The following is a 27,768-nucleotide window of genomic DNA, read 5'->3' as shown; positions in this document are numbered from 1 at the left end:
TAATAGGAGAAATGGAGAAGCTCTGGGGCTTGATGAACGATTAAATGCCACAAAAACTTCATCTTCTAGCTATTAACAGTGATTGTCTGTTCTAACTGCCTGTGGTTAGAATGAAAACACCAACTCCCTTGACTCTTGGAAGGAAGACACGTTATTAGATAATAACACAGGATCTTCTGTCTGGAGTTCACTCTATAAATACAGTGATATTTTTTCGAAACACATTTATGGAATCCTTTAAACCTTCCCTCACCCCCCACCCTAAAGAAGACAAAAAAAAAGAAGAGAGAAACTCGCAGTGCAGTGTCGAGCAGACCTCGTGCTGGACCTGTAGGAAGCATCAGCAGCAGCATCAGCATCAGCATCTCTGCTCCTCGCTGACGCTCCAGACACACGAGATGACATAACCGCAGGACAAGCTAACGCTTCTCCTCAACGCGTGGCTCAGACGCTCGCCCTTCTTCTCGGCAGCCTGTCGCGTCCAGATAAGATAAAAGCGCATGGATCGCCTTCAAGCCCGTCCATGCGCCCAGGGATCTCCCCGCTAACGGATCTGGACCCGAGTCGCCGCCGCAAGCTAGCACTAGCCCTCCGCCGCTGCCGCTGCTGCTGCTGCTCCCCTTCACTCATCGAAGCGGCCACATAAACATGCGGATCATCGAGGCGGAGACCCCCGGGACATCTTTAACCTCACACGCTGCCTGCAGGACACGGGTTTCCACCGACCGCTGACCGGACCCAACCACCACCACCACACCGGGGCCTGTGTGTGTAAATGCAACTTCTAGATTCTCACGGTGAACAAAAAACACGTTTAAACTTCTAACTGTGTTAGCATTACTGGGCTGGTTAGCTTCGCGGCTACGAGCTAACTGCTACAAACAAACAACATGGGTTCGGAACATGTGAACCTCACCCGATTTTTTTTCGCTTTAGAACACTGCGAGTGCGGTTGATGGTTTTAATGTAAATACCACAAATTCGACACCATGTGTCATTTTATGTAATTATCTCAAAACAATACGGCAAGTAGTGCTAAGCCGACGGTGGTTGATGCTAAAGCTAGCGTCATTGTTAGCAGGCGGCGGTGCAGACAGCCTCTCATGCTCGCCGCAGTTAGCGGTGTCACTTCTGACATATTCCTTCTTATTTAAGCAAAAGAAACGAATGTAAAAGACGAAAAAAACATGTGAGACAGGTTGACGTGTATTTGTCTGATGCTAACCCTGCATGTGCATCTGGGTATTTTCACTTTAGTGAATTCTGGGATGCCGGTATGATGCCATGAAGTGATCACTTGCCAAAACTGTTCTGGTACCATAAGGTCATGAAAGATCTTAAGACTTTAAAGATGCCAAATAACTGATCTCTGTTAAAAATGTATGTATGGTTTGTTTACAGTAACTGTTACAATGCAGACATTGATATTTCTGTTTACACAATTTGTCTTGAATTCCATTTTCTAGCACAAGATAATTGAAAGGATGAGAGCTAGAACCTGATGCCAGTCAGTAGGACGAGAGCTAGAACCTGATGCCAGTCAGTAGGACGAGCACACAGGCAGAACATATGGATCATGTTAGGGGTCACTGAGCAAGATCAATCCAAGATTCAGGACAACAACGACAGGAAACGCTGGCTCACAGAGGCACTATCGTATTGCTAATGCTTAAGTGTTCTAGTGATTCCTATTTTACTCATTCACTGTGTTTTGAGTGATGTTGCATTAAAAATGTATGTTCATCTTGTGACAACACAGGCATGTGTTGTGTCAACCATTAGTCATTACTTAAGCTGCAACAATCAGTGGTTTAAAGTCTGTCTTTGTAGACCTGACTGTGCATCATTGATAACATATAATGATCGCAAGGATAATCTGCCATATCAGGGGAAAAACACTCAAATTTACCGTTAACTTGTTGATAAAGTGCAACAGTGAGATATCCAATAACGTGCCTTTCTCTGTTCACGCCTTTAACGGTCGACTTGCAGAGATGTCCAATGATTATAAAGGACTAGACTTTAAACCAGCGTCATTGAATATTTTACAATCTCCCCATTATTCATTAGTTAATTATCTTCTAGGTTTGGAGTTGTATGTTTTCTTTACTGTTATGGAATGAAGGTACCCTCTCCAGGGACTTGTAACGACTGGGATCAATATTGATTTACTGTTGGATGTCTCTTTCAGGGCGGAGACAGCTCAACACATCCCAAGGACCAGATCTACTGCTGAACTTTTTACCTCTGCGCTGACCAAAAGGGACCATGCTTACTATCCTAGCTGCTGGGTCTGTGTTCTTTCCAGGACTCTTCCTCCTTTCCAAACAATGCCTCAAGTCCATCCCTTCACTGAGGTGGAGCGAAGGAGATGCTGTTATCGTGTCTGCCAGGTGAGGCCAAGTGACTCATGAGTCACGACTTATTTAAAGAATTTTCCCGTCGGCAGAAACGCCAAAATCTTTGAGTCCTCCATCTATAACATTAATTCATATAATTCTCTCATCGAGAACCTCAAAGATTAATTTGCTAAAACGTGTAATTAAAAATTAACTCAAGAGGTTTTGATGTTGATATTTGAGTAATGTTACTTTTAGTCCATTGAAGTTTAATTATTCACAAAGATATTACCAGCCTTCAGTGCAGTTTTTGTACATATTGTCTTTTATATACTTGCATTTTTATTTTTAAATTGAATATTTAAATGCCTTCTCGTCAATACATAAGTATGCTGTACATGGTAAACTCAGTTAAAATGCAATTTTGGATGTTTAACCTAATCTTTAACCTTAAAAATGTATATATATATATTAATTGGTTCTTGATTCCACTTTTTGTCTCGTTTGTCAGGATGGTGTCTTCACTCCAGGCTGTCATGGCTTCTTCAGCTGGCTACATAATTGCTTCCTCCTGCAATGACATCATCGAGGACCAGTGAGTCAATAAGAAAGCTTGTTTAAATGTGTATGACATATAATTAAGTTGCTTAATACTACTCTGAACTGCAATACTAAATGCTTAAAGTTGTGATTTAAAGAATATGGAAGCATTAACTTTTATCAAGGACTGAAACTGTTACTAAACTTCTTCCATCGACTTGTCTTCCAGACACTGGCTCACGAGCACATACATCATGTTTGCTGTCCCCTACTTCGTCTACGACATCTACGCAATGTTCATGTGCTATTGGTACAAGATGAGGGTCAAAGGGCACGAGGAGGCCGCTGCAGCCCCGCAGCACATGGGCACAGCGCTTAGGAGCTATTTGCGTCGCGAGTTCCTCATGGTTCTTCACCATGTTGTCATGGTCACCGTCTGCTTTCCCGTTTCTGTGGTAACTGTCTACTTCTCTTGAAGCTCTTTTGGTGTGTTGTGGCAGCATTGTTGGTCTTCCTGAACATTTTAATGGCATGCAATTAACTAAACTGTACTCTGGTTCTTTTATGGTAGTTGACTGACTTAAGGGCTGATATTGTAAGCAATTGTAGAGAAAAGATAGTTTCATGCGAAAATGTGCTGAAATATCTATGTTTATTTCTTTCTATAGATTTATACTAGTCCAGACTCATGGCTCAGACTTTAGACTAAACAATTCTGAGAGGAACACGTCAGAACTATGTGTTTCTTATACATAAATATTTTCTCGTCCTTTGACCCCATTGAAGTGAACAGGCACTTTTACATTAACCAAGGTAGATTTCTGAAAAAAGAACTTGTGAGTTTAATTCAAATGGTTTGTCTTAAACATATCTGCTAATTAAGTAGTTAAGATGGAATTTAAAGTTGACCTAAAGGTTTCTCTGTTTCCCTCCAGTTTGTGCGACAAGGAAAGGGAGACTACTTCCAAGGTATAATGTTCATGGCTGAGCTCAGCACTCCATCCGTCTGCTTAGGAAAGATTCTCATCCAGGTAAGTGATTACTGTAGACACACGTCACTAAAATCCCCCCAAATTGATTGAATGGACAATAAATATCTGATTATTTCCAGCATGCTGTGTTTCCCTACACACTTGTGTTCCTCTCTGGTCTCCAGTGTATGCAGGGGATAAAAATGATACAATAACGACACAGATTTACTTGAAGCATATTACTTCAATTGTAACTAAGCACCACAATGTGGCAGATAATATGAAACATCCTTTGCTTAAGTGCAGGATTTTAAATCTGCTGCAGTATCACTGTAATAAGTGTACCTAAAGAAATTTGGCATGTGTTTCTTGATCTTATAATACCCACACCAGCCAAAGCTCACACAGCTGTTAACCACTGAATATAGACCCTTGTATTTAGAGGGGATATACGTCGAGTCAAATCCTCGACAGCTGTGCATGTGGCCTGTAGTAAACTGCAGGCCATAGAACGAGGGCAGCAACAACGCCAGGGCAGGGACACTTATGATGTGTGGATTGTCTAGTCACTTCAGCATATGAGGACATAAACCCTCTTTGCTAAATGTTTGCGCCTCTTAAGCGTTATCTCGCCGAAGCAGGTCAACCGCTGAGATAAGGGTCAGTCAGCGGATGTTGGCAAAGGGGCGGGACTTTGACTGCTGCTTCGTGGACCCTCACCATCTGTTGCCTCGTGTAAACATCCACAATTAGGTCGTCAATTATCTCCCTCCACCATGATTAACTTGTTCTGATGGTGGAACCAACTCTGATATTTTATGTGTAGCATAATATGCTAGTGTGGGTCTGCCATTAAATGAATGGTTCATCTAAATCAAGTAAAACTTAGAATCCATGGAAACCTTAAGTCATCATGTATTATTGCATTTTGTTTCTGACAACTTCACATACGACATCTGCTTCCATTCCTAAAGAAACTTTGACATTTTGCAATCATATACTGTCTATACTAAAATGCAATCCAAGTAGCTTTTCCCTTTTATTAGTACTGTGTTATTCTTTATTCTGACTGGCATGTTTTTTTGCAATGTATACCTTATAATACATCTCTATGTTGTGCTGTTATTCCTGCACGCCCTTACATGGTGAACGTTTGTCCTGCCAATTAAAGTAACTAAATAATATAAATAAAACGATATACATTTAAATAGGTTTTGTTCTTATTATTATTGAAAGATAATTGCCCTCTCTTAAATACTAGAGCTTTATCAAGGGGATGAAAGGGAGAATAAAAGTAATCTATCAAATGTAGGTCACTTTCAACATTGATCAATTGTAGTCAAATGCAGACAAAGTTGTCTTTGACTAAAACACTCAAATAAACTAGATGTCATAAGTGATGGCTGACGGTTGTGGTCTGAGACTGTGTGTGAGCTATTGTTAGGAAATATTAGTGTAAATAAATATAATTAAATAGGTGTCTTTAAATGCATTAGGTTGTTTGTAAAGTAGGGCTGAAAAAAAATGTTCTCACAAATTCCCTTTAAATCTGGGGGATTTTACGTGGCAACCAACACAATTCCTCAATACTGAATTATTTAAAGTGCAAAAAAAATGAAAAAACATCTTTCCAAGGCATTGTCACCGTCAGCTAAAAAAAATCCTCAAACTCCTGACAACTTGTGTGAAGCAGCAGTAAAGCGAGTCTTTGGGGTGTTGGCCTTTCTTGGTGTTTTGAACTTTCCTTTCTTTCTTGCTTGGGCTTTGGATGGTATGTGTTGGCAGATTCTGCAAACAAATATTTCAGCAGACGTATAGAAGGCTAAAGGGTATTGTTCAGCTCTGCGATGAAGCGTTAGTGTGGAGTTTCTAAACTTTTATTTAGACTGAGGAATCCAAATTCGTTTCCCTCCATATTTTCCTCAAACATATGTTGCCTTTCCAAATAAAGAAAACATAGCCTATCTGGCATATTTTGTTAAATTCAATTTTGATCATTAATTCCAGAATGGTGGGAATCATAGGGGTTTAGGTATTCAACTTAGCTTAGCAGTGGAAACATCCATAAAAGGTCCAGGTACATTTCTTAGAGTTCTTATGGAAAATGTTACCTTGGCAAACAAGATGAACATCTTCATCTTTCACCAAACTGCAACTTCTCTCTTCTTTCTCCCTCTCCGGTCTATCTGCTCTCAGTACAAACAGCAACACACTCTCCTGCACAAAGTGAATGGGGCTCTTATGCTGATCACTTTTTTCATCTGTCGAGTCCTCCTCTTCCCTTACCTCTACTACGCCTATGGAAGGTATGTCTTTCTTTCCATCTCTTCTTCAATGTTCCGCCTGAGCCTGCTGCGTCAGTCACCTGCTCCTCTAGGTCCATCTCAAGTCGGCTTCATGTGAACTAAAACCGCTGTAACCACTCCTCCCGATCCAGGTACGCCTCCATCCCGTTCCTGCTGGTCCCTCTGTCGGTGCCGTGGCACTGTAACCTGGGAGCCGCTCTCCTCATGGCCCCCCAGCTCTACTGGTTCTCGCTAATTTGCAGGGGAGCCCTGCGGCTCTTCCGGGGCACCTCGCGCTCCCAGCGCTCCAGCTCGTCCTCCGCAGCCAAGGAGTGCCAGACGGACGGCAACTCTTTGCCACAGCCGGCCAACGGCTACAGCACGCGCTCCCCAGAGGCCGACCTGTCCAGCCACTGAGATGGGTGGACGAGTGGGGAGGGCGGGGGGGAGGGAATGTGGGCGAATGTACCAATGAAAATGTAACAGGTAGTCTGAAGAGGAAGTGAAACTGGGAAAAAAAGTAGCAATATAAAGAAGCTAAGAGACTATGGCCTCCGCTGAATTCTCTGCAGGCAGCGAGCAAACTAGAAGATTTGGTGGCTGTCCTTCACAGACTTCAGCTCCTTGCTTTGTAGGTAACAAAAGGGGGGGGGGCACTTGTGCACTTGCTACTTAAAGATGTCATCAGGCACTGTGACCGAACGGACATGCACTGACCAGAGAGGAATATCTGCCTGGATGTAGAGCAAGCAACGCTGACAGTTTCCCTCGCGTAGATCAAATTCAGTCCTCTCTGCTTCGTCATAGAGGAACGGCAGGATCCTAGGAATGTATTATATTGTATGTTAGTACATTTGCTGTAGAGGGAAGATCTGACTCAAATTAGTAATGGGGAGGACCTTCAAAAAAATCACAAAAAAATCCCAGCTAAGCAGTATTTTGACTTGTTAGTGTTTATTATCTGTATCCTCTATGTAGTCACTGTCACTCTAACAAGATGTAACCTGCAGACTGACTCATCTTTAGAAGGAAGATAATCTCAAAGACTGTATTCTGCTGCCTTATCCCCTGATTCTTTACGTTTTTATTTATTCTTTTTATCCTGGGAGGAGAAGGAAGTGGCTTTCCTGAAACAGAAGATGTGGCCAGTGTACATAGCCAACGTGAAACTGTCCTTGTTTCCATGTCAGTATTGGAGCACCTGTTTTTAAGTATGTTTCACTTTCCGTCTGATGTTCCGATGGATTACATTCTACATTTCACACTTTTCCATTGTAGTGTACACGACGTCTCTGTGTAGATATGACCTCATTCCGTTTCACTAAGGGTTTTGCAATGAGGAAGTCATGAACAATTGCCTCCAAGTGTTTAGTTAGTTGGTAGCTGGACTCAATCTTCACAAGTATACATTAAGTTCGATCATGGGTTTTATGCATTGTCTGGGACCTGTAGTGTTTAAAGGGAAACAACGAGATCATAGCGGGAATCATACAAATGTGTTTGATTTGTTCATCTGTTGTTGTTTTTTTTTGTTTGCTTTTTTTCTAAGATTTCAAAAATGATACAACTCGTGCAACAGGTTCTATGAACCGTTTAATTACATGTTACGTTTGTTTAAAGCAGATACACTGTCCTTGTTTTGGTCTTGGAGAAGGACATGAGCTCAACCAGCCATCACAACCTGGCAGCTTGTGCCAAAAAAACCAAAAGGAATCGTCCTGAACATCTGTGAGCATGTTGGACACAGAATATTCATCCTCCTGTATCATCCAATCGGGCGCTGCTTCTTGACAATTTTAAAACTCTTTCAGCCAATGTACTGTATATTCCACAAAAGATGCTTGTTATTTATTTGTAAGTATTTATTTATTTATTTATTTGGTTTGTGTTTTTGAATGCATATTTATGCATACCTATACTCTATGCTTCTGAGCCTTATGTGAAGGCTGTATAGTTAATTAATCTTAGTCAAAATATACATCTCTGTCCTGACTCTGTCTCCAGTGCTTTTTTCATTTTTGTCCTGCAAACCATGAATAATATTCTGTTGACAATTTGAGAGTACTTTTGTTGCTGGTAAAGGTTTGGAATGTTATGTATTTGGACGTCCTTTGTGTTTTCTTTTTGACATCAGTTTCTAATAGAAAATGGAATAGAAAACATGCAGATGTATCCAAGCTTTTCTGCCGTAGTCTAAAATTGTGTTGGAAAATACGCAAACTGACCTTAGTCGCTCTTTATAAAAGAGACATGGTAATCTTAACTTCAAAATTATGCTTGTAAAGATTAACAAAATATATATATAAATCTATCGCACAATGAAAAAGGTGCGACACGATATATTGCTTTTGAGTTATTTCAGTCGCATAATTAATCATTTATACAGTATCACACCGTTTTTATATTAATACACATTGTTTACAGTCCAACAATCATTGTTCAACAATCACTAAAATGTATACCTGCATGGCCTGGCCCAGAAAAAAAAATGAAATGATTTAAAAGGTCAAACTCATTTTTGTTCACCTGTAGCATTCCAACCATTGTTGCATTGATTTTTCACCATGATGTAAGAGTCTGACAACTGGGTACAGCCTTCTCATGCACATTCCGCAGATTCCTTAAAGGAGTGGACCCGAGTGAGACGGATGCTCCTTTTTAAACGTGTTTTTGTAGTTTTATTTTATTTTTTTTACACCAAAGGTCTTGTGTTCATGCAGCCCCATAAGAAGAATCATCCCTGCATCAAATCCTGCTTCAGGTAAATTAAAAGGATTTCTCAACCATCAGACTCTTTAGACACTTTGTCAATATCTCCAAGTAAAGTTTCCAATAAAACATTTACTATTATATGAGGTAGAAATAATTAGTCTAGCACTTGTTGTGAATTGACTGAATAATAACATGCTCTGATTTAAAACGTTTATTGTCACAACATTATGCAAAACACATAAAAAACATACAAAACCTGGTACATTAAAAAAATGTAGGTTGGAAAAAGGTCATGGAGTTCATTCATCCGCCTCACGTTTGTACTTCAGTATCTCCTCTGTCGAGGGGAGAATATCGTGTTGGGATTACTGTCTCGCTCGCGCTCCTTTTCCCGCTCCTTCTGGCTGTTCGGAGACAGTGGCTCCTCGATCTTCTTCTCCACCTTGAAGAGATCTCGACCCGTTCGCATAATCTGCTCCTCAATCTTTCGGTGTCGCTTCATGTCTGACAGGACTTTATCCAGCCTGGCCTCACGTTTGACGGAGGAGCGAGCCGACGATCCTGAGAAGGTTACAAACACGTTACAGAAACGCGTCGATGTCATGATGCAGTCGTGGGACGTCATGTACCTGGTGTCCTGCGTCTGTTGATGAAGGCATTTTTAGGTGTTGCTTGCAGTTGCTCCTCATCAAAGTCAAACTCGGTTGGAGTAGGAGGCCTGAGGGGAGAGTCAGACAATTTAAAGTACTAATTACTAAGTACTAAAAAAATAGAACACATTTAAAAGCTATGTATTTCCAAAATACTGACTTTCTCTCCCGGTCCTTCCTCTCCCTGTCCTCTGCCGACTCTTCCTCTTCATCCCTTTCAGGCGAGGGCGTGTGCTCAGGTGTGGGTGGTCTTCGTGGAAGCGCCACAAAGTTCAGTTCAAGCATTTCTCCTTTAGCTAGGAGTTCATAGAGTCTTTTGATCTCATCTGGAGGCGGCATCCAGTTTTTTGGGTCCTCCATTTCCTCATCGCTGTACGCAAGCTCCCATTCACTCTCGTTTTCTGACGCAGTTTTTGTTGCCTCGCCAACGTCCACCGTGTCAGTCAGAGCTTGGTCCTGTGGCGTCTCCGTTACCACCTCATCCGTCTCTCCATCTGATAAAAGACAATGGGAACATTCAGCTGCGGGGGGAGATTAAAACAATCTTCTGCAAGGTCAGGCATCATAAATCAAACTCCAAATTCTTTCACGATGACAAAGAATCCATTAAAAGTATTTTTTAATCAAGAACAAATTCAAATGCATGTTGAGAATATGAAAAATCTTTCCTGTTTCAGTGTTTCTCGTTTTTGGTTCCACATTAAAGATGTTACCTGTATCCTCCTTCACGCTGGTGCCCTCTGTTACAGCCTTCATCTCGGTGTCTTCTTGCTCTGGGACGCTTGACTCCTCTTTTTGTGCGGGAGGTTCCTCCTTGTCCTTGAGACCGAGAACTTCGATCCCCTCCTGCAGGGAGGACTCAGTGGCCTCTGCCTGCATCCTTTCAATGGATTGTGAACCTAAATATCTGGTGACAACAGATCACAGTCATGACATAGCCACGTTATCTGTCTGACATTGACACGTTTGCAAAGCCTCGAACTACAACTTTCATGTCATGATCGTGCATCCCATTAGCGATTTAATAGTTTATTATTATCTTAAAAAGAACTTGAAAAGTAGTGGTAGAGTTGGCTGTTTGATAAACACTTACGATAATAATGTATTACTGAATAACAAAATACGTATTCTAAGATACACTAATACGTATAGGCTTACATGCCTATACATGATTTTATTGTAACATAATTGTAAACAAAATAAAGCTACAACATCATTTAGTTACAAATGAAAACTAGCAGTAGGCCCGATAGGAGCTAATAAGACAAAATAGAACCCATAAAGTCACTTTTACCGAATGTCCTCCGTGGTGTCGATCGGCTATTGTGCTAAATGTGGAGCCAATTTCTTCCACATCGATAAATAAAATCACCAAAACACGCCATCAGACTCTGCGGTGACGATAAACCGTGAAATACAGACGTAAACATAGCGCCATTTTGGACCGCATCACCGCTTCAGAGGCCGTAACACTCCGCGTGTCATTCTGCGCGCCGGTTGGTGAAGCGCCATGCGGACGCTACTGAGTAGGTTCGGATCTACCTTCCATTAAATCCTTATTCGCTTCTTTGAATCGGAATTTAAAACGTTTTAGTCGCGAGTGTAAAACTATCTGTATTAAACCCTGAACGACAAATTAAAGTGTATTATTCTTATCTATGAATTTGTGTTATCCTGACGTCAGAGCTTACGTGCTCTCTGATTGGTGGAGAAACATTTTTCCGGATGCGCGGTCGCTGGTTTGAAAAGTGTTCGGTTAAAGTTGAGCGCGCGCCTGACGCCATTGTTAAAAGACTGCGGCGATAATGTCTGTGGAAGCGGAATAAACTCAACATTTAAAGGGAGACGCTGTTTTTTTGGGGTAAGAAATATAACTCGCCAAATGGGAAATCATGTAACTTTTGACTGCAACATGTTGGAAAATAGCCAATGGAGTCGAAGTTAGCATGTTTGTTGTTAGCAAAGCTATCAACTATGTCGCTCAGCGTTTGTATTTCATATAATAAATCCAGCTTTAAAACTTTTTTCCAGACCCCCTTTGTAAAACATCTATCATGGCCCAGCGTGTTGCGGTCTCCGAAGGCACGGGCAAGAAGGCGTCCAGGGTCCGGGTGGTGGTTCGACTTCGACCCTACATGGACAAACAGGACGACAAGGGCGAGGGACCGTGTGTGAGAGGCCTGGACGGACAGAATCTGGAAATCGTTAACTGGCGAAATGCTACCGAAACCGTGAAGTACCAGTGAGTATAATATGTTGTATATAAAAATTATTATGGAGCAACAGCCATGACTTATTCATTTTTGTTTCCAGTTTTGATGTCTATCATGACGAAAAAACGACGCAAAAAGATGTTTTCTTCTCAGTAAAGTCCATTTTACCACATATTTTGAAAGGACAAAATGCATGTGTGTTTGCATATGGACCAACAGGAGCAGGTGAGTCGATTATATACATATGGATAGTTAAGATTGAAAGTAGTTGTATGACTTTATTTTTAATAGTTTTGTTTTTTTCTTCGCCGAACCCTTAGGGAAGACTCACACCATGTTGGGCAGTGCACAGCAGCCTGGCATGATCCCTCTGTCTGTTCGTGACGTGTTCAAGTTGGTCAAAGAGAAAGGGGAAAACGATGGCTGGGACTATAGTATTGGCATGTCTTATTTGGAAATTTACAATGAGAAGGTATGTGGTTTAGTTTCTGCTTTAAATACAATAATTGTTTCAATTTGTTTATTGCAGGTTATTGTTTTTACTTTGCCCTTAATTTATGACCTCACCATAATGAAAATGTATTTATTTTGTTATTTTTCCCATTAGGTGCTCGATCTTCTGTCCCCCGGGTCCCACGACTTGCCAATCCGAGAAGACAAGGACAAGAATATTTTAATACCGGGCCTCACGCATACAGTTATCACTTCCTTTGCAGACTTTGATCAAAAGTTTGTTCCTGCCAGTTTAAATCGAACGACTGCTTCGACTAAACTGAACCAGAGGTCCAGCCGAAGCCATGCCATCCTCCTTATTAAGGTTTGATTATTTAATTTTCTTTCCAAACAAACCTGCTCTCTAATAATGTTGCAGCCCAAAAGCATCTTAACAGGTCATGGTCCCTGTGCAGTAGACCAGGATTTGGTAGCTGATGCTAACATTAACCCTCTTCCAATACTTCTGTGGGCAACTTCATTGCTTTCTGGGATCTTATGGGAGAGGAACAATCTGCATTTAAACACCTTCTGCTTGTTTTATTGAAGAACTTTGCTTCCTATTCTTTTCTTTGTCTGAATATACAGGAGTATTCAATGCTTGGGCAGCAAGTCCCTAAATTAACATCCTTCAAACGATATATCTGTGTATTTATCCAGAAAAGGGTAACGAATGTTTTGATTTTAGTATCTTAAATGGATCTTAGACCATTGTTCTTATCAGTATGTATCTGTTTGTACAAAAATAAATAAATAAAATACCCTTGAATGCAAAAAACTAATAACAACAATAACAAAATGAATTTATCATATCTACCTTTTGTGTGCTTCATTTTAGGTTGTTAGAACTCAGCGAGCTCTTCCCCACCGTCAGCAAACGGGGAAGCTCTATTTGGTGGACCTGGCTGGTTCTGAAGATAACAGACGGACTGGCAACCAGGGGATTCGTTTAAAAGAAAGCGGTGCCATCAACCTGTCGCTCTTCACGCTCAGCAAAGTAGTTGACTCGCTCAACTCGGGTACAGCGATTCGTGTGCCCTACAGAGACAGTAAACTGACCCGGCTGCTTCAGGATTCTCTTGGTGGCTCGGCACACTCCGTTATGATCACCAACATCGCCCCAGAGTACAAATACTACTTCGACACGTTCAGTGCACTCAACTTTGCAGCTAAATCCAAACAAATTGTCAACAAACCATTCACTCGGGAAACGTTAGTGGTTCCTTCAGGTGAGTAAAGCTGCGATTTGCTTTTATCTACAAGAAGCTAGTGTGATCTTTTAATGTCACTTTTCACTGGTTCTGCTTCATCTGCAAGTGCCATTTCCATTAGTTGAAAGGTTCAATGCACCTTAATGACATATGTTGCCTATGGGTCTATTAACGGTGGTCTCAGTCTTGCTGCTCATTTGTGGAGTGTGACCTCTAGTCCATCTGAGTGCAGGCAGAGCCATTCAATGTCGGATGGTTAAGGAATTAATTTCCATTCAATCATCTCATTGAAACGGATTTGATTCTGTATCTAAGATGGAACAGGTTTTCTTTTTAATTAGACAAAACTATTCAGAAACCACAAGTCATTACACACACAAAATGGTATCGTACAATTCCTCAGACATTCAGAAAAACGTAGAAGCCCACCCAGTAGCCTGTTGGTTTTGAGACCCCGTGGTCTACAAAATTCTTTTTTAAAAATTACACAAAGCATCTTAACAGGTCATGGTCTCTGTGCAGTAGACCAGGATTTGGTAGCTGTTGCTAACATTAACCCTCTTCCAATACTCCTCATGGCAACTTCATGGCTTTCTGGGATCTTATGGGAGAGGAACAATCTGCATTTAAACACCTTCTGCTTGTTTTATTGAAGAACTTGGCTTCCTATTCCTTTCTTTGTCTGAATATACATGAGTATTCAATGCTTGGGCAGCAAGTCCCTAAATTAACATCCTTTAAACAACATGCATGTATCTGTGTATTTATCCAGAAAAGGGTAATGAATGTTTTGATTTTATTGCGTCTTAAATAGATATTTTTGCATAAAAATGCATTCGGGTGTTCATGCCATTTATAGCTAGAGAAAAGCTAACGAAGTAATTGTTGACTCTGAAGAGCCCTTAGCCAGTTTATAGTAGGTACTGGCTATTTTACTCGGTACTACCATTAATTCTCTTTATTAATTTGTCCAAAATGTGTAAATTTGCCCCTTGTGACTATTTGGCCACAGATAAACTAGCATGGATAGCAGCAGTAATGTTATAAGTTGGGCTTCATGTTGTTGTCCTTTTGCAAATTAGTTTCATCTAAAAATGTAGTGCTTTGGCTGAGAACTTCTCTACATGCGTCTGCAGTGAAGCGAACACGAGATGACCACGAGTCTGGACGGTCTGGTGCTGAACCCCAGAAGAAGAAGCAGAAGGAAGACAAGATGTCGGAGCAGACACCTTCGACATCTAATTTGAACAGGTAAATATCTGTTAATTATAAATGTGTAACATTATTCTCCTAATTTTTGTTTTTGTTTGACAGCCCATCTGAACCCTCGGTTCTAGATCGTCTCGTAGCTTTAGAGAAGCTGATGATGGGCTGTCATGACAAGGGTACCATGGTGAAAGAAATGGCCCAGTCTCGGAAAGAGATCCAGGTAATTTATACCCCGAAGTTTTCAAGTTGACATGAAATTTATAATTTCTATAAATTCTTCCAAAGGTTTTATTCTTACCAGCCTGTGATCATGGTATTTTCTCTCTCTCTCTCTTCAGGAACTGAAGATGAAGCAGCAAGAGATTGAAAGCAAGGCCAAGTTACCAACCAAGTCCAGCGCTCGCATTGAGCCCAGTTTCAGAAACGACTGTGTCCCTCTCCAAAGAAAACCTTCAACAGCAGCTAAGGTCACTAAGCAACAAGCCGTGGTCCAACCATTGCAAGGTTAGTTTTTTATTTTTTTTAGCATCACTCAATTGCAGGATGTTGACACAAACGCATGATTGAATGAGGAAATGTCCTTAAGAAAAACAAGTTATTTATATTAAGTAGGCTGAATGAAAAGTCAAACGTGCTGTTTATGTCGACCATGTCTCTTCCTCAGTTACACAGCTCCAGCCTCTTCAGCAGCATGTGGTGGTCAATAAACAGTCTGTCTGCATCAAGAAGAAGGCGACGCTCACGGAGGTCAGCATCACTGTTGTGCTTAGCTCGACACATCTGTACAACTGCAAGCATCAGATGCATGCTGACATGGCGCATCAGCCTCAGTTTGTCAAGTGTGGACGAAATTTGACCCCCGTCATGACCTTTGAGTTTATTTTTCATTCTTTGATACATTTCTGTTTCCTGACAAGTCTCCGGAAGGTAAAGAGAACATGGTCCAGGGATGCTGGGAGTCACAGTTCAAAACCTCGGTGGTGGAACAGTCCCGCCAGAAGATCCTGCAGATCTTGAACAGCGGCTCAGTCAAAGAGCTTAAGAGTCTGCAGCAGATCGGTGACAAGAAGGCCAAACTCATTCAGGGCTGGAGGGAGCTGAACGGTGACTTTAAAACGGTCGGTTCAACCGCTTGACCAGCTGTGGTCGGTTTTTATTTTACTCAATCTCATTCAACCTTCTTGTTTTTAGGTCGACGACTTGGTTCAAGTAGAGGGGATGACTCAGAAGAGATTCTCCTCCTTTATGAAGGTAATCTTTCCAGCTCGTTATTTATTGTACTGGAAAGAACTTTCCGAGTAGAAAAGGACGACTAAACCTTAGAGTGTGAATAAATGGAGGTGGCTCTGAACTTCACAATGATAATGTTGAGCACATGGTTTATTTCTATCTAGTTGTTTAACTGAAGAGTTACTAGCATTGTTGGTATGAAAAGCATTAGCTTGTGGATGTATGTATAATCAGAGCTGTATATAACATTATTCTAAGTAAGTTAGTCATTTATATTAAGTGCTTTTCTAGACCAGGGTCACAAAGCACTTAAACAATAAAAAAATTAAAAACCAACTTAATATGTACTAAAATGATCAAGATAACGAGAAAAACACAGGAGTCCCAGAAAATCAGGGAAAAGCCTGCACGAATAAGAAAGTCTTGATGTTTCTTGAAGGAGTCGGTAGATCATCAAACGCAGAGGAAGATCAGTCCAAAGCTTATTGAGGCTTTTATTCAGTGTTTTTTTTTACCTAGAGTTGAAAGACCATCATCTAGTACGTTTGGTTTTAAATGCGATATTAAAGTGCATTAATACTGTTGACGATTCTGAAATGAGAGTTGATGTCTGATATCCAATTATCTTCATATATACAATGCAATATTTATTTTGCTTAAATGTACCTTAGCATTCAATGATATTAAAGCTGTTGACTAACGTGTCTTCTTTCCTCGCAGGCAAACATCCTGAGTGCTATGGGAAGCTGATCCTTATCATCCATCACATGTGTATATAACTGGTCATGTTTTTTAATTCCAATATTTTTATCCTTTTTTTTTTTTTTAATGTTTTTGTAGTAACTATGGTCCAACAGTTGATGGCGTTCTGTTTTTGCAATAAAACCCATTTATCAACCTTTTTGGCGTCTCTTCTCTATGGTTAAAAAAGAAAATGCAATGACATTGACGTCAGCTGGTGTGTGTGGAGCTGCAGCAGAGATGGATGAGGATCTATAGCGCGCACGAGGACGCTGCTCCCGCCCTCTCCTTTCACTTTTCAACACACGCACGACACTCCTCCTGGAGACACTGCTACACATCCATACTTCTCGTCGTCCTCGCCGAACACTCGCATCATTTTCCTCCCTGTCGAACCTTCGCTTTGAGACGCTTCTCTGGAGGATGCTGGAGCCTCAGTCGCCGCCTCGCTGCTGAGACGGATGCTGGATTATAAGAGGTCAGGTTTTATTATCATTTTTCTCTGAGGTGATAACCTTCTTAAAACGTCTTTTCATCCTCGTTGATACGTGAATGTTTTTAATGTAGAAGTGAGCCTCCTTAGCATCGTGAGGACCAGGCGAAGCTACTTACGGTGTCGCTCCGCTTTTCTCTTTGTCTCGGTGTGTTTACACATGATGAATTATGGTCTGTACACACCTGCTGGTGCATTATGATCCAACCATCCATGTCTTTTTGTTCTGCCCCCGTCGCCAGACGACCTGCTTTTTGTCATCCGAGATGCATCACCTGCTCCTTTTTTTTCAGTGTGAACGTGAACGCACCACAGGGCCCTGCTGTTTATTTACTATTCAACATGGCAACCATGGCTGCTCACAGTTCCCAGCATCAGTGCTGTTCCAAATCAGGTTGAATAATTAACAAGTGTTCTTGTCCTTCAGGTGGTTATTCTCGAGTACGATCTGACTTGGGGGGGGGGGAAAGCGTTTGTGGAAAGACTCGACATGACGGCTGTCAACATGATGCCCACCCCTGCCGTCTGGCCCGGCGAGGACCAGCCGTCGCTGCTGGACCAAGAGGACTGTGTTTTGAGTCCAGTCCCCGAGACGGATCCGTGCCCACCTGACCCGAGTGAACAGCTCTTCATCGGCGGCGGCAGCAGTGGCAGTGGCAGCCCCTCCTCCTGCACGAGACCCCCATGCCCGACCAAAGGAGAACTTGTCATTGTCATCAACGAGAAACTGAAGAACAGTGAGTGTGACCTTGTAATATAGACTGGTGAAGGAGGTGTGTGTGTGTGTGTGTGCTGAGTCAGCCTGCTGGAGGGAAGGTCAAGTTCTAGAACAATATCCATACACTTGTGTTTCATATATTATCCGCTGTCCTTTCTTGCCCTCTCACGTGCAGGTAATGGGATGCACCCGGCGTCCGGAGACAAAGCGTCGCCCGTCATCTCCTCGCCTCCCAGAAGGCAGCACTCCATCTCGTACCCGCATCACAACAAGACCAGGAAGGGCAGCCGGGCCAGCTCCATCGGCTACACCGCCTTCTCCCCCCGCCCGTCCATCTCCCGCCACTCCAGCATCGCCACCAACCCGCCGCTGGACCGCACCAAGGTCAAAGACTATCTCCTGCTGTCGGTGCTGGCCTGTTTCTGCCCCGTCTGGCCCATCAACATCGTGGGCTTCGTCTACTCCATCATGGTGAGTCTGCTGATCAATGACTTTTTCTGCCATTAGCGTCCGGCTTCCGATGCGATTTCTAGGTCAGTCCTCAAAACTTTCTGACGCGTGACCAAGTAGAACAGTCGAGGCCACATTGATGATGATGATGCAAGTGTAGGTTGCTGACGGCATCATCTGGCAGGATTGCCAAAGTAAACAGATGGAAAAGAGCGGGGTCAGTAGAGACGGGGGGGGGAGGCTTGTTGTTTCGTTGATGACACACAGATCGTCACTTGGAGGATGGTCGTCATCAGTGTTTTCGTGAGGAAATATTTCTCTTTATGAAACCTGATTCGACAAGGTTGACGGTAAAATAATCCCAGAGATTTTGTAGATTTTAATGCCAAATATTGTCTTTTTGTCTAGAGCTAGAAGTCCACTGAGCTTTGAGTCTACATGTTTACACGACTTTTTACTTTTTTTTAACAAAGATAGTGTTCAGATCTTCTTCTTCAGGATCATTTTCATCAATCCCATCATAGGTTCATCACCTAAAAAAAAACTAAAAAAAAAACCCTAAAGGAACGGAATCAGTGACGTCAGCTGCAAACAACACTTCCCAGAATGACTAAAACAAAACCTCCGATTTAGGGAATGATCATTCTTTCAGTACGGTTTCTAGTTTGTAGGATCATCCTCTCATACACTCGAGCTACGTCCCCATTGTTTGTTTGAATAAAAATCATGTGGTACCTTTTAAGACCTTTAAATTATATAAGACATACAAAATAGCTTTAGCCTCTTGTCTCTCATTTATCATAGAGAGTGAGAAGTTCTTCTTAACCACCAGGTATCAGTACAAATGCGTTCCATTTGGTATTGAAATAAGATCAACAATTTTGTTATTTAGTATGATATTTACAGAATTGTAGTCTTCAAAATATACACATGTCTACAGTGTAGTCAATTGAACCTCAGAATCATTGCAGTTGCTGTTCAACTAGCTAAACTAGCAAGTGTAACATTAGGTTTATAAACAGTTTTGCTTTCCATCATGCTTTGAGGTGGTAATGTCAGTATCTATCTATTAATAAGTGCAAAGTTTGAGTGATGTCACGTTGTAAGTGTTAGGCAGTGGTTTGTTAAAATGTCAGATGGACATAAATCAAGATTCAATTAATGATAATTTGTTGGGTGCTAATTTCTGGACGTGGCTACATTGTCCATCCCCTTAATAATACCTATAAATGAAGATTAATATTTGGTATTGAAAGTTGTGTAATACATAATACTTGTATTAAAGCGGTTCTATGTGAGATTGAACATATTAGTTTCCGTCTCCCCCTAGTGTTGGAACAATGTTATTGTAATGTGTTTAAAATATCCAGCACCTATTACACATTTATTTTTTCAAACTAAATATCCTTTTTTAAACTAAACAAGAGAATCTTTGGTTGTACCCAACAGTATACTATGTTCCAAAAGTTCTCTCAGTACAACCTATTAGGGAAATAAATGCAAACGCTTATTGACGTTCATAACGCAAATTTGTGGTTATGTGGTGACAGGTGGAAAATCAAAGAGCACTAAACAATAGCTCGGCAATATTATTGTAATGAAAGAAAAATCAAAACAATCATCACAAAAATAAAAAGCCTAATTATTATGAAGTCATGCTTTATTTGATGGACCAGTAGAAAAAGGGTCTGGTCTGGTAGAATGAGCCTCATGTGTGTTAGACGAGGTAGATTTCATAAAATCATAAAGATCTAATAATGTGGGAAGAATCTAACAGATGGTTTGTTTTCTTCCCCGTCAGTCCAAGAACAGTCTGGAGCAGGGGAACCTGGACGGCGCCGTGCGACTGGGCCGAGTGGCCAAGATGCTCTCCGTGGTGTCCCTGGTCGGAGGGACGCTCATCATCATCGCCTGCATTGTCAACCTGGCCAGTGAGTGTCCCAAATCTGACCTATAACCTTTTCACCTTTTTCACTCTCTGTGAGGTTGTTGCACAGCTGAACTTCTTCCCATGAACTTTCCTACCTTTTTTTTTTTCAACAAACGTTTGTCCAAACTCACCCTGAACCCCCCAAAATAACTCTAACTAACCTGTTCTGTGTGTTCTAGTCACTTTACTGCAGATCTAGTTTCACATGTGGTGACACTGTTTATCCGCACTCTCATCAGATTGTGTCTCCATCGACACGGCTGCATGCTAGAGAGCCGTGTGTGTGTGTTTGTTTCCATACGTCCGTCTGACTGTACTCTCCGTGAAGTCCTTCTGTCCGTACCAATGTACCTCGGGTGGTGGTTGTCCTGTGTATTGTCTGTCTGGTTGAATAAAGAACTCTGACCAAGGCGCAGTTCAGTGTCTTGTAAAAAAAAAAAAAAAAAAAGATCTGGTGATTCCACCAATCCGTGACCACGTCAACCAGATCTGGGGGCGAGCCTCGTACACAGTGGAGCCTGCTGGGTCTTGTTAAGCCAGGAGAGGCAGTAATTAACGTAATGACTGCAGGAGCGATCGTACACGCCACCCAAAGCTCTGGGACCCTCTTGTTTTTCCTTGTTGTTGTCGCCCGGCCGTGGTTATGCAAGCAGAGCTCTTATCTAAAATATCCATATTAAGTTTCACCTTTAAACGGCGCCTCAACTAATGCACTTCCCTTTTCTTTTTTTAGTCAATGTGAAAAGCTGAGTTTCGTCCCAGGGTGAGAGAGTGGATAATGATGATGCCCTGGCCTGACCTGCACCACCGTCTGTACAGCCTAGTCATTACCTGGATGTGTGACTAGCGTGCACCAATGTTCAGTGCTTCTTTGTACTTCTTATCTATATCAACCACCACATGCTGTCGGAGGAGGAGGAGGAGGAGGAAGGGAGGGTTTGTGCACCCGCCACGGACTATTGTCGCGACAGTTTCTGAGAAACACAAGAGTCTTCACGGTGACACTTTTGAGCGACGACCACCCCAACACACCCCTCTCCCTTCTGGATGATGAACCCTCTTGCAGATCATCGGGGATATTTGCGATCGATGTACAATCAAGTCACTCACTAATCCCTGGATGTGTCGGCGAAGGGGAAATAATAATGACTTAAATGTGAATCTGGAAGAGATCAGGAAAAAAAGAATCACTCTGCAAAAAAAAAAAAAATCAACACGTGCCAAAAAAAGTCAACTGTTGATCACCACCTACTGTGAGTCAGTCAATCTGTAGCAGATGTCGGCGTTTGTTTTTTTTCCTCGCTTCAATTATGTTGCCATCAGCTGTTTGATGGCATCTGGTTATTCTGGGATGTCTGTGCCAGTGCAGAGCAGATGGCGGTGGAGCAACGGCGCCACCACCGCTGTGTAGTCCACGGATGTACTCGCCACCATTAAGGATCAGGAGCCGATATTCCCACCGTGTTGCCACATGACATGTTTCCAAATCTCTTTCTACGACCTCAGACCTTCACCTGCTATACTGTGACCTGCCACTGCAGCACTTCTGGGTTCTTGTACGACTGATTTTCAAAAGTGGTTAATGTGGAAATAATCCGCTTTATATTTGACTTTTGTTTCTTAATATGTTAAACGACTTATAATCTCCAGTTCTCCAGTGGCTGTAATTTTGCTGGTAGAAGTGTTGTGATGAAGTAGACTTCAGTAGAGACTAGTTAGTCAAACTGTCGGTGACTGTGTTACCTGCAGGCTTCTGTACTATCTGTGCTCATTAGCATGCTGTGGGTGTCAGATGGTGGAAGAGGTGCTTTAAGTCGCCCTTGGATTGTTGTACTTCTGCAGCACATTCTTAATAAATACACAATGCATGTGATGTTCTTCTTTGCTTTTGTTTTCTTTATCTCATTAAATCAAGGATTTATTGTCCTTGTCTCTTTTTTTTTTCTGCTAAACGTCCTCTCACAACGTGATAGCATTTAAAATAGAAATACAAGTACACAACCCTGATGAACCCTTAACCAATAACCATCTTATCCTCAAGTTGGAAATCAAAAGTGTTAAAGACATTATTATATTAAATATTAAAATGAAAGACAAAACGAGTAAAATCATAGAAAAAAGTAGGTGTTATTAATAGTTGAGTGAACTATTACGTTACAATGTAAGTAAGTAATTTATATTAATATAGAGCTTTTCCAGACCAGGGTCACAAAGCGCTTCAACAATCAAAACAAAACTCAATTAAATAAATACTTTAAAAAGGTCAAGATAACATTGAGAAACAACACAGGAGTTCCAGAAAATCAATGAAAAGTCTGCACAAATAAAAGTTTCTTAAGACGTTTCTTGAAGGAGTCAGTAGATCATCAAACACAGAGAGAGAGGAAGATCGTTCCAAAGCTTAGGAGCAACAGCCTCTGCTCTCGTAACCTCTCGTTCGCTGCGATTTGAGACCGGGGAGAACTGTATAAAGTAACAACTTCAAAACATCATCATGATGAGGGACTAACCTAAGACTTATCTTCCTCAAGTCGGAAACCAAAAGTGTGTTATTCTTAAAAAACAAGTAAGATTACCGTGATTAAACTTTTTTTTTTGAGTCTCCCTGGTGTCAGATCAGTGTAACTGCAATGTTGTGGAGCCCATTTCCACAACTTTTGTGTACATCTGTTTACAAAACAAGCGTCGTAAGTGTCTTATTGTTTCAGTTTCTGGATTTGTCCTCCTGGTAAGTTGAACAAGTCTCCAGTACTTCATATGAAAACACTGTATCTGAGCTGATTTATCAAATCATAACATAAAAAAAGTTTTTTAGATAATTATCGGCTTGTGAGACTGAACTGAAGATTCGACTTTAACCTTCAATCTCTTTACTTCAGAAATAATCCAGACAGACATGTAAACTCTGTGTTGTTCTTCTTTCTCACTTGTACACAAGTAAAAACTTGTGTCTTGAAATCAGATCTGATTTCTTTCCATTACATCGTAAGTAGGATTCCTAACCTGACACTGATTCACTGATGTGAGGTGGTCACATGACAAAGTTATGGCGTTCTACTACACGAGTCATGACAAGAAAAGTGAAACGTAATCATTAAAAAAAGGAACCATTATAAAAAATATGGTGATAAAAGGAGCAAAACTTTAGAAACACAATATTATCGATAGCTTCTTCACCTACAGATACAGATTAAATAAACATACAATTAATAGCTAAACGTTGTCCAATGATGTTCCTTGTTTTAGGGTGAATTTTAAGGTTCAAAGTGCTGGTTATGGATTATGATCTAAAAGAGTTTTATACCAATTGATCTTAATATATAACCACTATCTGCAGGTTTACCCGAAACATTGATAGTTAAACATCTTTAATCTTCTTATAAATCCAACAAAAGTGAATGGTCCGTCATGGAAGGACCATTTTTGTGATGCAACACAGACACAAGCTCAATGCTCAAGAGAGAGTTTCTGGTTAGCAATCTGAGTTGTGTGTGTGTTTGTGTTGATCTGGGCGAGTGTGCGGCAGCTCCAGGAGAATTACTGAAGGAGCTCTGAGCCCAACACCAGGGAGAATTAGAGCTTCTGATGATTTCACACACATCAAAGGGAGACATTTATCTCTCCAGAGGGGCTCGTCTTAGGTTTCCACGGTTGCAGGGAAATATATTTTCGTAGGAATAATAAGTGGACAGCAAACTGTCAATAAATCATCAATTGACTCCTAAATGCATTTTCTAATTGATTAATAATTCTACGGTTTCTATTATATTTTTGAAGTTCGGTACAAATATTAGAAAGCCTCAACTAGTGTTTTAATTTAATCACTTTTTATTTGTTTGTTTATTGTAACATGTAAATTCTAAATAACTGAAAATATCTGATAGCATGTTGGAACACAAGTGAAACAGCTGACTCTTTTGTTATAGAGCAAATTGCAAAGTCACTTTCAACATCAGCGATCAGCAGAAAATTGCCTCGCACACATGAAAATGTTGCCATCGTGTGTTTTTCCCTCTATATTCAGCTAGTTTGGCAGTGGAGTGTCAGATACCCTGTCACATCTAAAGTGGGTCAGGGATACACAATCACACATTGAGTTTGGACTGACTGCACTTGCCAGTGTGAACTACACCAGTTGAGTCATAATTATATGAATACACTTTAATAAACAGCTAACCAGAAAATGTCATCATTATATTCATCAATATAGACCACCGTGCCCTAGCTGTTGCCCTTTTTATCTGATGTCAGCAGACCATAAACCTGAAGCTGCTGAATGTTATGCATCAATTATTAATGCTATTATGTAAAGCTGTTTGTTTTGTTTTAGCTGTAACAAGGAGAAAAGGTACATCTTGGAGATAAGCCACGCTGTTCTTGTGTTTCAATTATTCAAATTATATGTGAATGTGTGACATATTAAATATATTAAATTGTATTTATGTCAGCTACAACCACGTTTTATAAATGTTCTTATTTTAAACTGTGGATTACTGAACATTTGTATCCCTAAATATAATACATATACACGTATACGTCCGGAAAACATGAGCTCAAAACAGATGGTCTTGTAACTCTTCTAATCTGTAGGATTAAATAAAACATAAGAATGATAAATTATAGCATGATTTGACTGGGAATTAATCCACAGCTGCAGTACATGCTCGGTGTTTAGTAACAATCAGTTTAAACGTCACTAACAGAGTGAACCAAACCAGTATGAACATTATTTACGCCATTTTATGTAAAGCATTTAATATTGGAAAGAAAACCAAATCAAAATGGAAAAGAAACTACAACAATTGACTTTTACAGCTGTTACACTTTCTACTTTATGGCTTATAATGAAGACATTCAACACAATTTACAATACTGGTGATTTAAAGTAAAGTATTATTGTATGATATTATTATTATATTAACAAGTATATGCCTAAACGTATATGTGAAACAACTAACAATTTATATATATATATATATATATATATATATATATACGCCTCTAATAGTTTTCTGCCAGTGTTATTAAACCATGTGAAGCTTCTCTGAATTGTCTTTTAAATGATCATTGAGCTCCACCTTCATACGTCTCATCATTATTATCACCCATTCCCACACTTTAGCAGCCTCTGCTGGCTGAGGATCTGTTGCTTTATTGCCTCATCCGTGCAGAAGAGCTGCTGGTTCAGAGGCTCATTTGTGGATCTTAAATGACATCCATTAGTCTTCAGCTTCAGTGTATCTCCGTCCTCTCCAGGCTTCGTGTGTGACTTGTGTGATTTAGCGTCACTGCTGCTGTGATGATCCCGGGGAGATTTCTAAATGAGATTTTAATACGTATCAATTTATTACATGTTATTAATTACAGATTATAAATACTTCCCGTTTTCGGCAGCGATTGAGCCTTAATGTGTTTTCATCTTGAATGTTGAATTCAGTTAGCTCCTTATTCAGTTTCCTCAAATACGCTCAAAGAAATGATTGTTTCATGTGATGTTCAATCAAATTAAACTGTTTTTTTCAACATCTTATCATTGTGTGGCAGAGGTCAGAGGTTCTTCATCATAGATCTTTAATTTCACTGTTGAAACCTGAAGGACACTTTGATGTTGACTCAGGTGTTGAATCATGTTTCATGCTGTGTCAGATCATCAGGCAGGAAGGGTTTAAAGAGTGAAGAAGTGTTTTGTATTCGTCGGAACATGAGGCTATGTTTGTGATTCTTCACAGACGGCCATGACTCAGCCTCACACCCACCACTGACTCCACCATTGGCAGCCGCGTGACCTTTGGCCTCCTCCAAATAGACTGAGTGGACAACTCAGTGCAGCAGAATCTAAAGTTTCAACTAGAATAATGATTTTCTTTTTCCTCCATTTTTATCCAAACTGAGAGTCTCACATCCTGTCTTTCTGTCAATACAAAATGTAATCCGCTTCACTGAATAATATAATTAATACAATAACACTTAACATACTATATTTCAGATGTAGATTTTGGCATGTTATATTTACGAGAAGGAGTAAATAAAAATAAAAAGTATTTAAGAAAATAAACACAATGACTTAAAACAGAACAAATTGTTGAGGTCCTCTAACGTGAGCAGCATGTTTTTTTTAACCTTTGACCAGTATTGGCCAGTGCACTGACCTTTAGAGGTGCGTGCTGAGGACGTGGGTTGAAGGCTGGACAGACCAGTGGAGAAACAGTTGTGAAGGTGATGAAGCGAAGAGCTTGATGAAATTAAGAGCAACCCAAACAACACATCTGCAGCACGCGAGCGATTTTCGGGCTGTAAATATACAATATATTATATATTAGTAATATATTTGTAATGGATTAATATCCTCTTGCTTTCTTTTATGTTCTGTTATTTAAAAAATGACAAAACTATGCATGTAAATAAGATGTTCACATTATATATTCCATCCTAATATATATTCTGTAGCTTATTCTGTACTATCAGTGCTCATGAACATTTATATCAGGGGTCCACAAACTACGGCCCGCCTCCCCGCCTGAACAATACCAGACACATTTTTATTATTTTCATATACAGTGTGTGACAAAAATATAGGAGCATCCATTTTGAAGGGGGGTTAATCATGTTATAGAGTAGCTAGATAAAAATCAAAACTGTGTGTTTTTTGTTCTACTCCTACCTACATTTTCCTGCTTTCTAAGAAGGTGTGGTTTGAAAGATATCAACATTTTAGGGCCTAAGTTTTAATCTTCAAAACCTGACTTTTCTGAGCAGGTTATTTGGTTATTATTTATTTTATAAATAGTGTTATTTATTCCCTGACTTGGGAGGGATATTTGGTTATTCCATCATCCGTCTTTTTCTGTTACAGAAACTGACCCCGGCTCCCCATCACGGAAGGAAAAAGTTATGTGGCCCTTACAGGAAAAAATAAATGTGGACCCATGATCTATTAGATAAAACTATCTAGGAGTAGACTCTACCCGCTCCGGAGGTTGAGGTCGTTTGGTGTCCAGGGGCCACTCCTGAAGTCATTCTATGACTCAGTAGTGGCCTCTGCCATCTTCAACGGTGTGGTCTGCTGGGGGAGCAGCATGACAGCAAAGGATAGGGCTAAACTGGACAGCCTTATTAAGAAGGCCGGTTACGTCCTAGGGCGCCCCCTGGATCCTGTGGAGGAAGTGTCTGGGAGGAGGATACAGAGCAAGCTGGCCTCCATGAGGAAGAACTTATCTCACCCTCTCCAGCACACACTGAGGGCATTGAGGAGCTCCATCAGTGATAGGATGCTCCATCCCAGGTGTGTGAGGGAGAGGTACCGCAGGTCTTTCCTCCCTGCTGCCATCAGACTCTACAACAAGAACACAGCCAGATAATATTTAACAGCACCTCTTCTTGTTATTTGTGTAAATATGTTGTACATATAATAAGGTGCAGATTTCTATTTTATTCTATTTAGATTTTTTTCATTTTATTTTTATTTCTGGGTGCTTTTATTTTTTGTATAATGCTGTTTAAACCGAATGTCCCCTCGCGGGACAAATAAAGGATTCTAATTCTGATTCTGATTCTACTGTATAATACGATTTTAAAATGATGCTG

The 27,768-nt window shown here is 40.7% G+C and overlaps 4 protein-coding genes across 7 annotated transcripts; 3 read left to right on the top strand and 1 right to left on the bottom strand.

Annotated features, from left to right (window-relative positions):
- Positions 1-381: 381 nt before the first annotated feature.
- Positions 382-8,127, top strand: tlcd3bb (TLC domain containing 3Bb). 2 transcript variants are annotated; one of them, XM_087794141.1, is made up of 7 exons: positions 382-765; positions 2,192-2,393; positions 2,851-2,934; positions 3,109-3,334; positions 3,815-3,910; positions 6,047-6,156; positions 6,288-8,127. In XM_087794141.1, the coding sequence occupies exons 2-7, from the start codon at positions 2,269-2,271 to the stop codon at positions 6,550-6,552; spliced, it is 906 nt and encodes a 301-aa protein (XP_087650267.1). In that variant the 5' UTR covers positions 382-765; positions 2,192-2,268; the 3' UTR covers positions 6,553-8,127. The 2 variants fall into 2 exon arrangements, with proteins under 2 accessions (XP_087650267.1, XP_087650266.1); XM_087794140.1 differs by having other exon boundaries at positions 382-797.
- A 918-nt stretch (positions 8,128-9,045) lies between these two features.
- pagr1 (PAXIP1 associated glutamate-rich protein 1) lies at positions 9,046-10,944 on the bottom strand. The gene is made up of 5 exons (XM_087794136.1): positions 10,792-10,944; positions 10,211-10,404; positions 9,658-9,991; positions 9,477-9,565; positions 9,046-9,408 (listed from the first exon to the last, which is right to left on the bottom strand). The coding sequence occupies exons 2-5, from the start codon at positions 10,374-10,376 to the stop codon at positions 9,173-9,175; spliced, it is 825 nt and encodes a 274-aa protein (XP_087650262.1). The 5' UTR covers positions 10,377-10,404; positions 10,792-10,944; the 3' UTR covers positions 9,046-9,172.
- Positions 10,945-11,004: 60 nt separating this feature from the next.
- On the top strand, positions 11,005-16,742 carry kif22 (kinesin family member 22). Of its 2 annotated transcripts, none has more exons than XM_087794135.1 (13): positions 11,005-11,027; positions 11,529-11,739; positions 11,811-11,935; positions 12,031-12,182; positions 12,318-12,527; positions 13,041-13,431; positions 14,550-14,664; positions 14,728-14,842; positions 14,961-15,126; positions 15,287-15,369; positions 15,540-15,740; positions 15,814-15,873; positions 16,573-16,742. In XM_087794135.1, the coding sequence occupies exons 2-13, from the start codon at positions 11,552-11,554 to the stop codon at positions 16,600-16,602; spliced, it is 1,836 nt and encodes a 611-aa protein (XP_087650261.1). In that variant the 5' UTR covers positions 11,005-11,027; positions 11,529-11,551; the 3' UTR covers positions 16,603-16,742. The 2 variants fall into 2 exon arrangements, with proteins under 2 accessions (XP_087650261.1, XP_087650260.1); XM_087794134.1 differs by lacking the exon at positions 11,005-11,027 and adding an exon at positions 11,248-11,358.
- A 179-nt stretch (positions 16,743-16,921) lies between these two features.
- prrt2 (proline-rich transmembrane protein 2) lies at positions 16,922-22,057 on the top strand. Of its 2 annotated transcripts, XM_087794139.1 has the most exons (5): positions 16,923-17,071; positions 17,514-17,823; positions 17,980-18,275; positions 20,056-20,185; positions 20,918-22,057. In XM_087794139.1, exons 2-5 carry the CDS (start codon positions 17,577-17,579, stop codon positions 20,932-20,934), a joined length of 690 nt encoding a protein of 229 aa, XP_087650265.1. In that variant the 5' UTR covers positions 16,923-17,071; positions 17,514-17,576; the 3' UTR covers positions 20,935-22,057. The 2 variants fall into 2 exon arrangements, with proteins under 2 accessions (XP_087650263.1, XP_087650265.1); XM_087794137.1 differs by lacking the exon at positions 20,918-22,057 and having other exon boundaries at positions 16,922-17,071; positions 20,056-20,226.
- The last annotated feature ends 5,711 nt before the right edge of the window (positions 22,058-27,768 follow it).

Source organism: Callionymus lyra, chromosome 6 (genome assembly GCF_982586985.1).
Source record: "Callionymus lyra chromosome 6, fCalLyr1.hap1.1, whole genome shotgun sequence".
NCBI classification, from domain to species: Eukaryota; Metazoa; Chordata; class Actinopteri; order Syngnathiformes; family Callionymidae; genus Callionymus; species Callionymus lyra.
Note: the sequence above shows the minus strand (reverse complement) of the source record. Positions and strands in the feature narration are given on the sequence as shown.

Coding starts and splice junctions, on each gene's coding strand:
- tlcd3bb (XM_087794141.1), top strand. CDS start 2,269: ATGCTTACTATCCTAGCTGCTGGGTCTGTGTTCTTTCCAGGACTCTTC. Junction 3,335..3,814: donor TCTGCTTTCCCGTTTCTGTG/GTAACTGTCTAC, acceptor GTTTCCCTCCAG/TTTGTGCGACAAGGAAAGGG. Junction 3,911..6,046: donor TAGGAAAGATTCTCATCCAG/GTAAGTGATTAC, acceptor ATCTGCTCTCAG/TACAAACAGCAACACACTCT.
- pagr1 (XM_087794136.1), bottom strand. CDS start 10,376: ATGCAGGCAGAGGCCACTGAGTCCTCCCTGCAGGAGGGGATCGAAGTT. Junction 9,992..10,210: donor CAGCGTGAAGGAGGATACAG/GTAACATCTTTA, acceptor GTCTTTTATCAG/ATGGAGAGACGGATGAGGTG. Junction 9,409..9,476: donor CAACAGACGCAGGACACCAG/GTACATGACGTC, acceptor TAACCTTCTCAG/GATCGTCGGCTCGCTCCTCC.
- kif22 (XM_087794135.1), top strand. CDS start 11,552: ATGGCCCAGCGTGTTGCGGTCTCCGAAGGCACGGGCAAGAAGGCGTCC. Junction 15,127..15,286: donor CGTGGTCCAACCATTGCAAG/GTTAGTTTTTTA, acceptor TCTCTTCCTCAG/TTACACAGCTCCAGCCTCTT. Junction 15,741..15,813: donor TGAACGGTGACTTTAAAACG/GTCGGTTCAACC, acceptor TCTTGTTTTTAG/GTCGACGACTTGGTTCAAGT.
- prrt2 (XM_087794137.1), top strand. CDS start 17,577: ATGACGGCTGTCAACATGATGCCCACCCCTGCCGTCTGGCCCGGCGAG. Junction 17,824..17,979: donor CAACGAGAAACTGAAGAACA/GTGAGTGTGACC, acceptor TCTCACGTGCAG/GTAATGGGATGCACCCGGCG. Junction 18,276..20,055: donor GCTTCGTCTACTCCATCATG/GTGAGTCTGCTG, acceptor CTTCCCCGTCAG/TCCAAGAACAGTCTGGAGCA.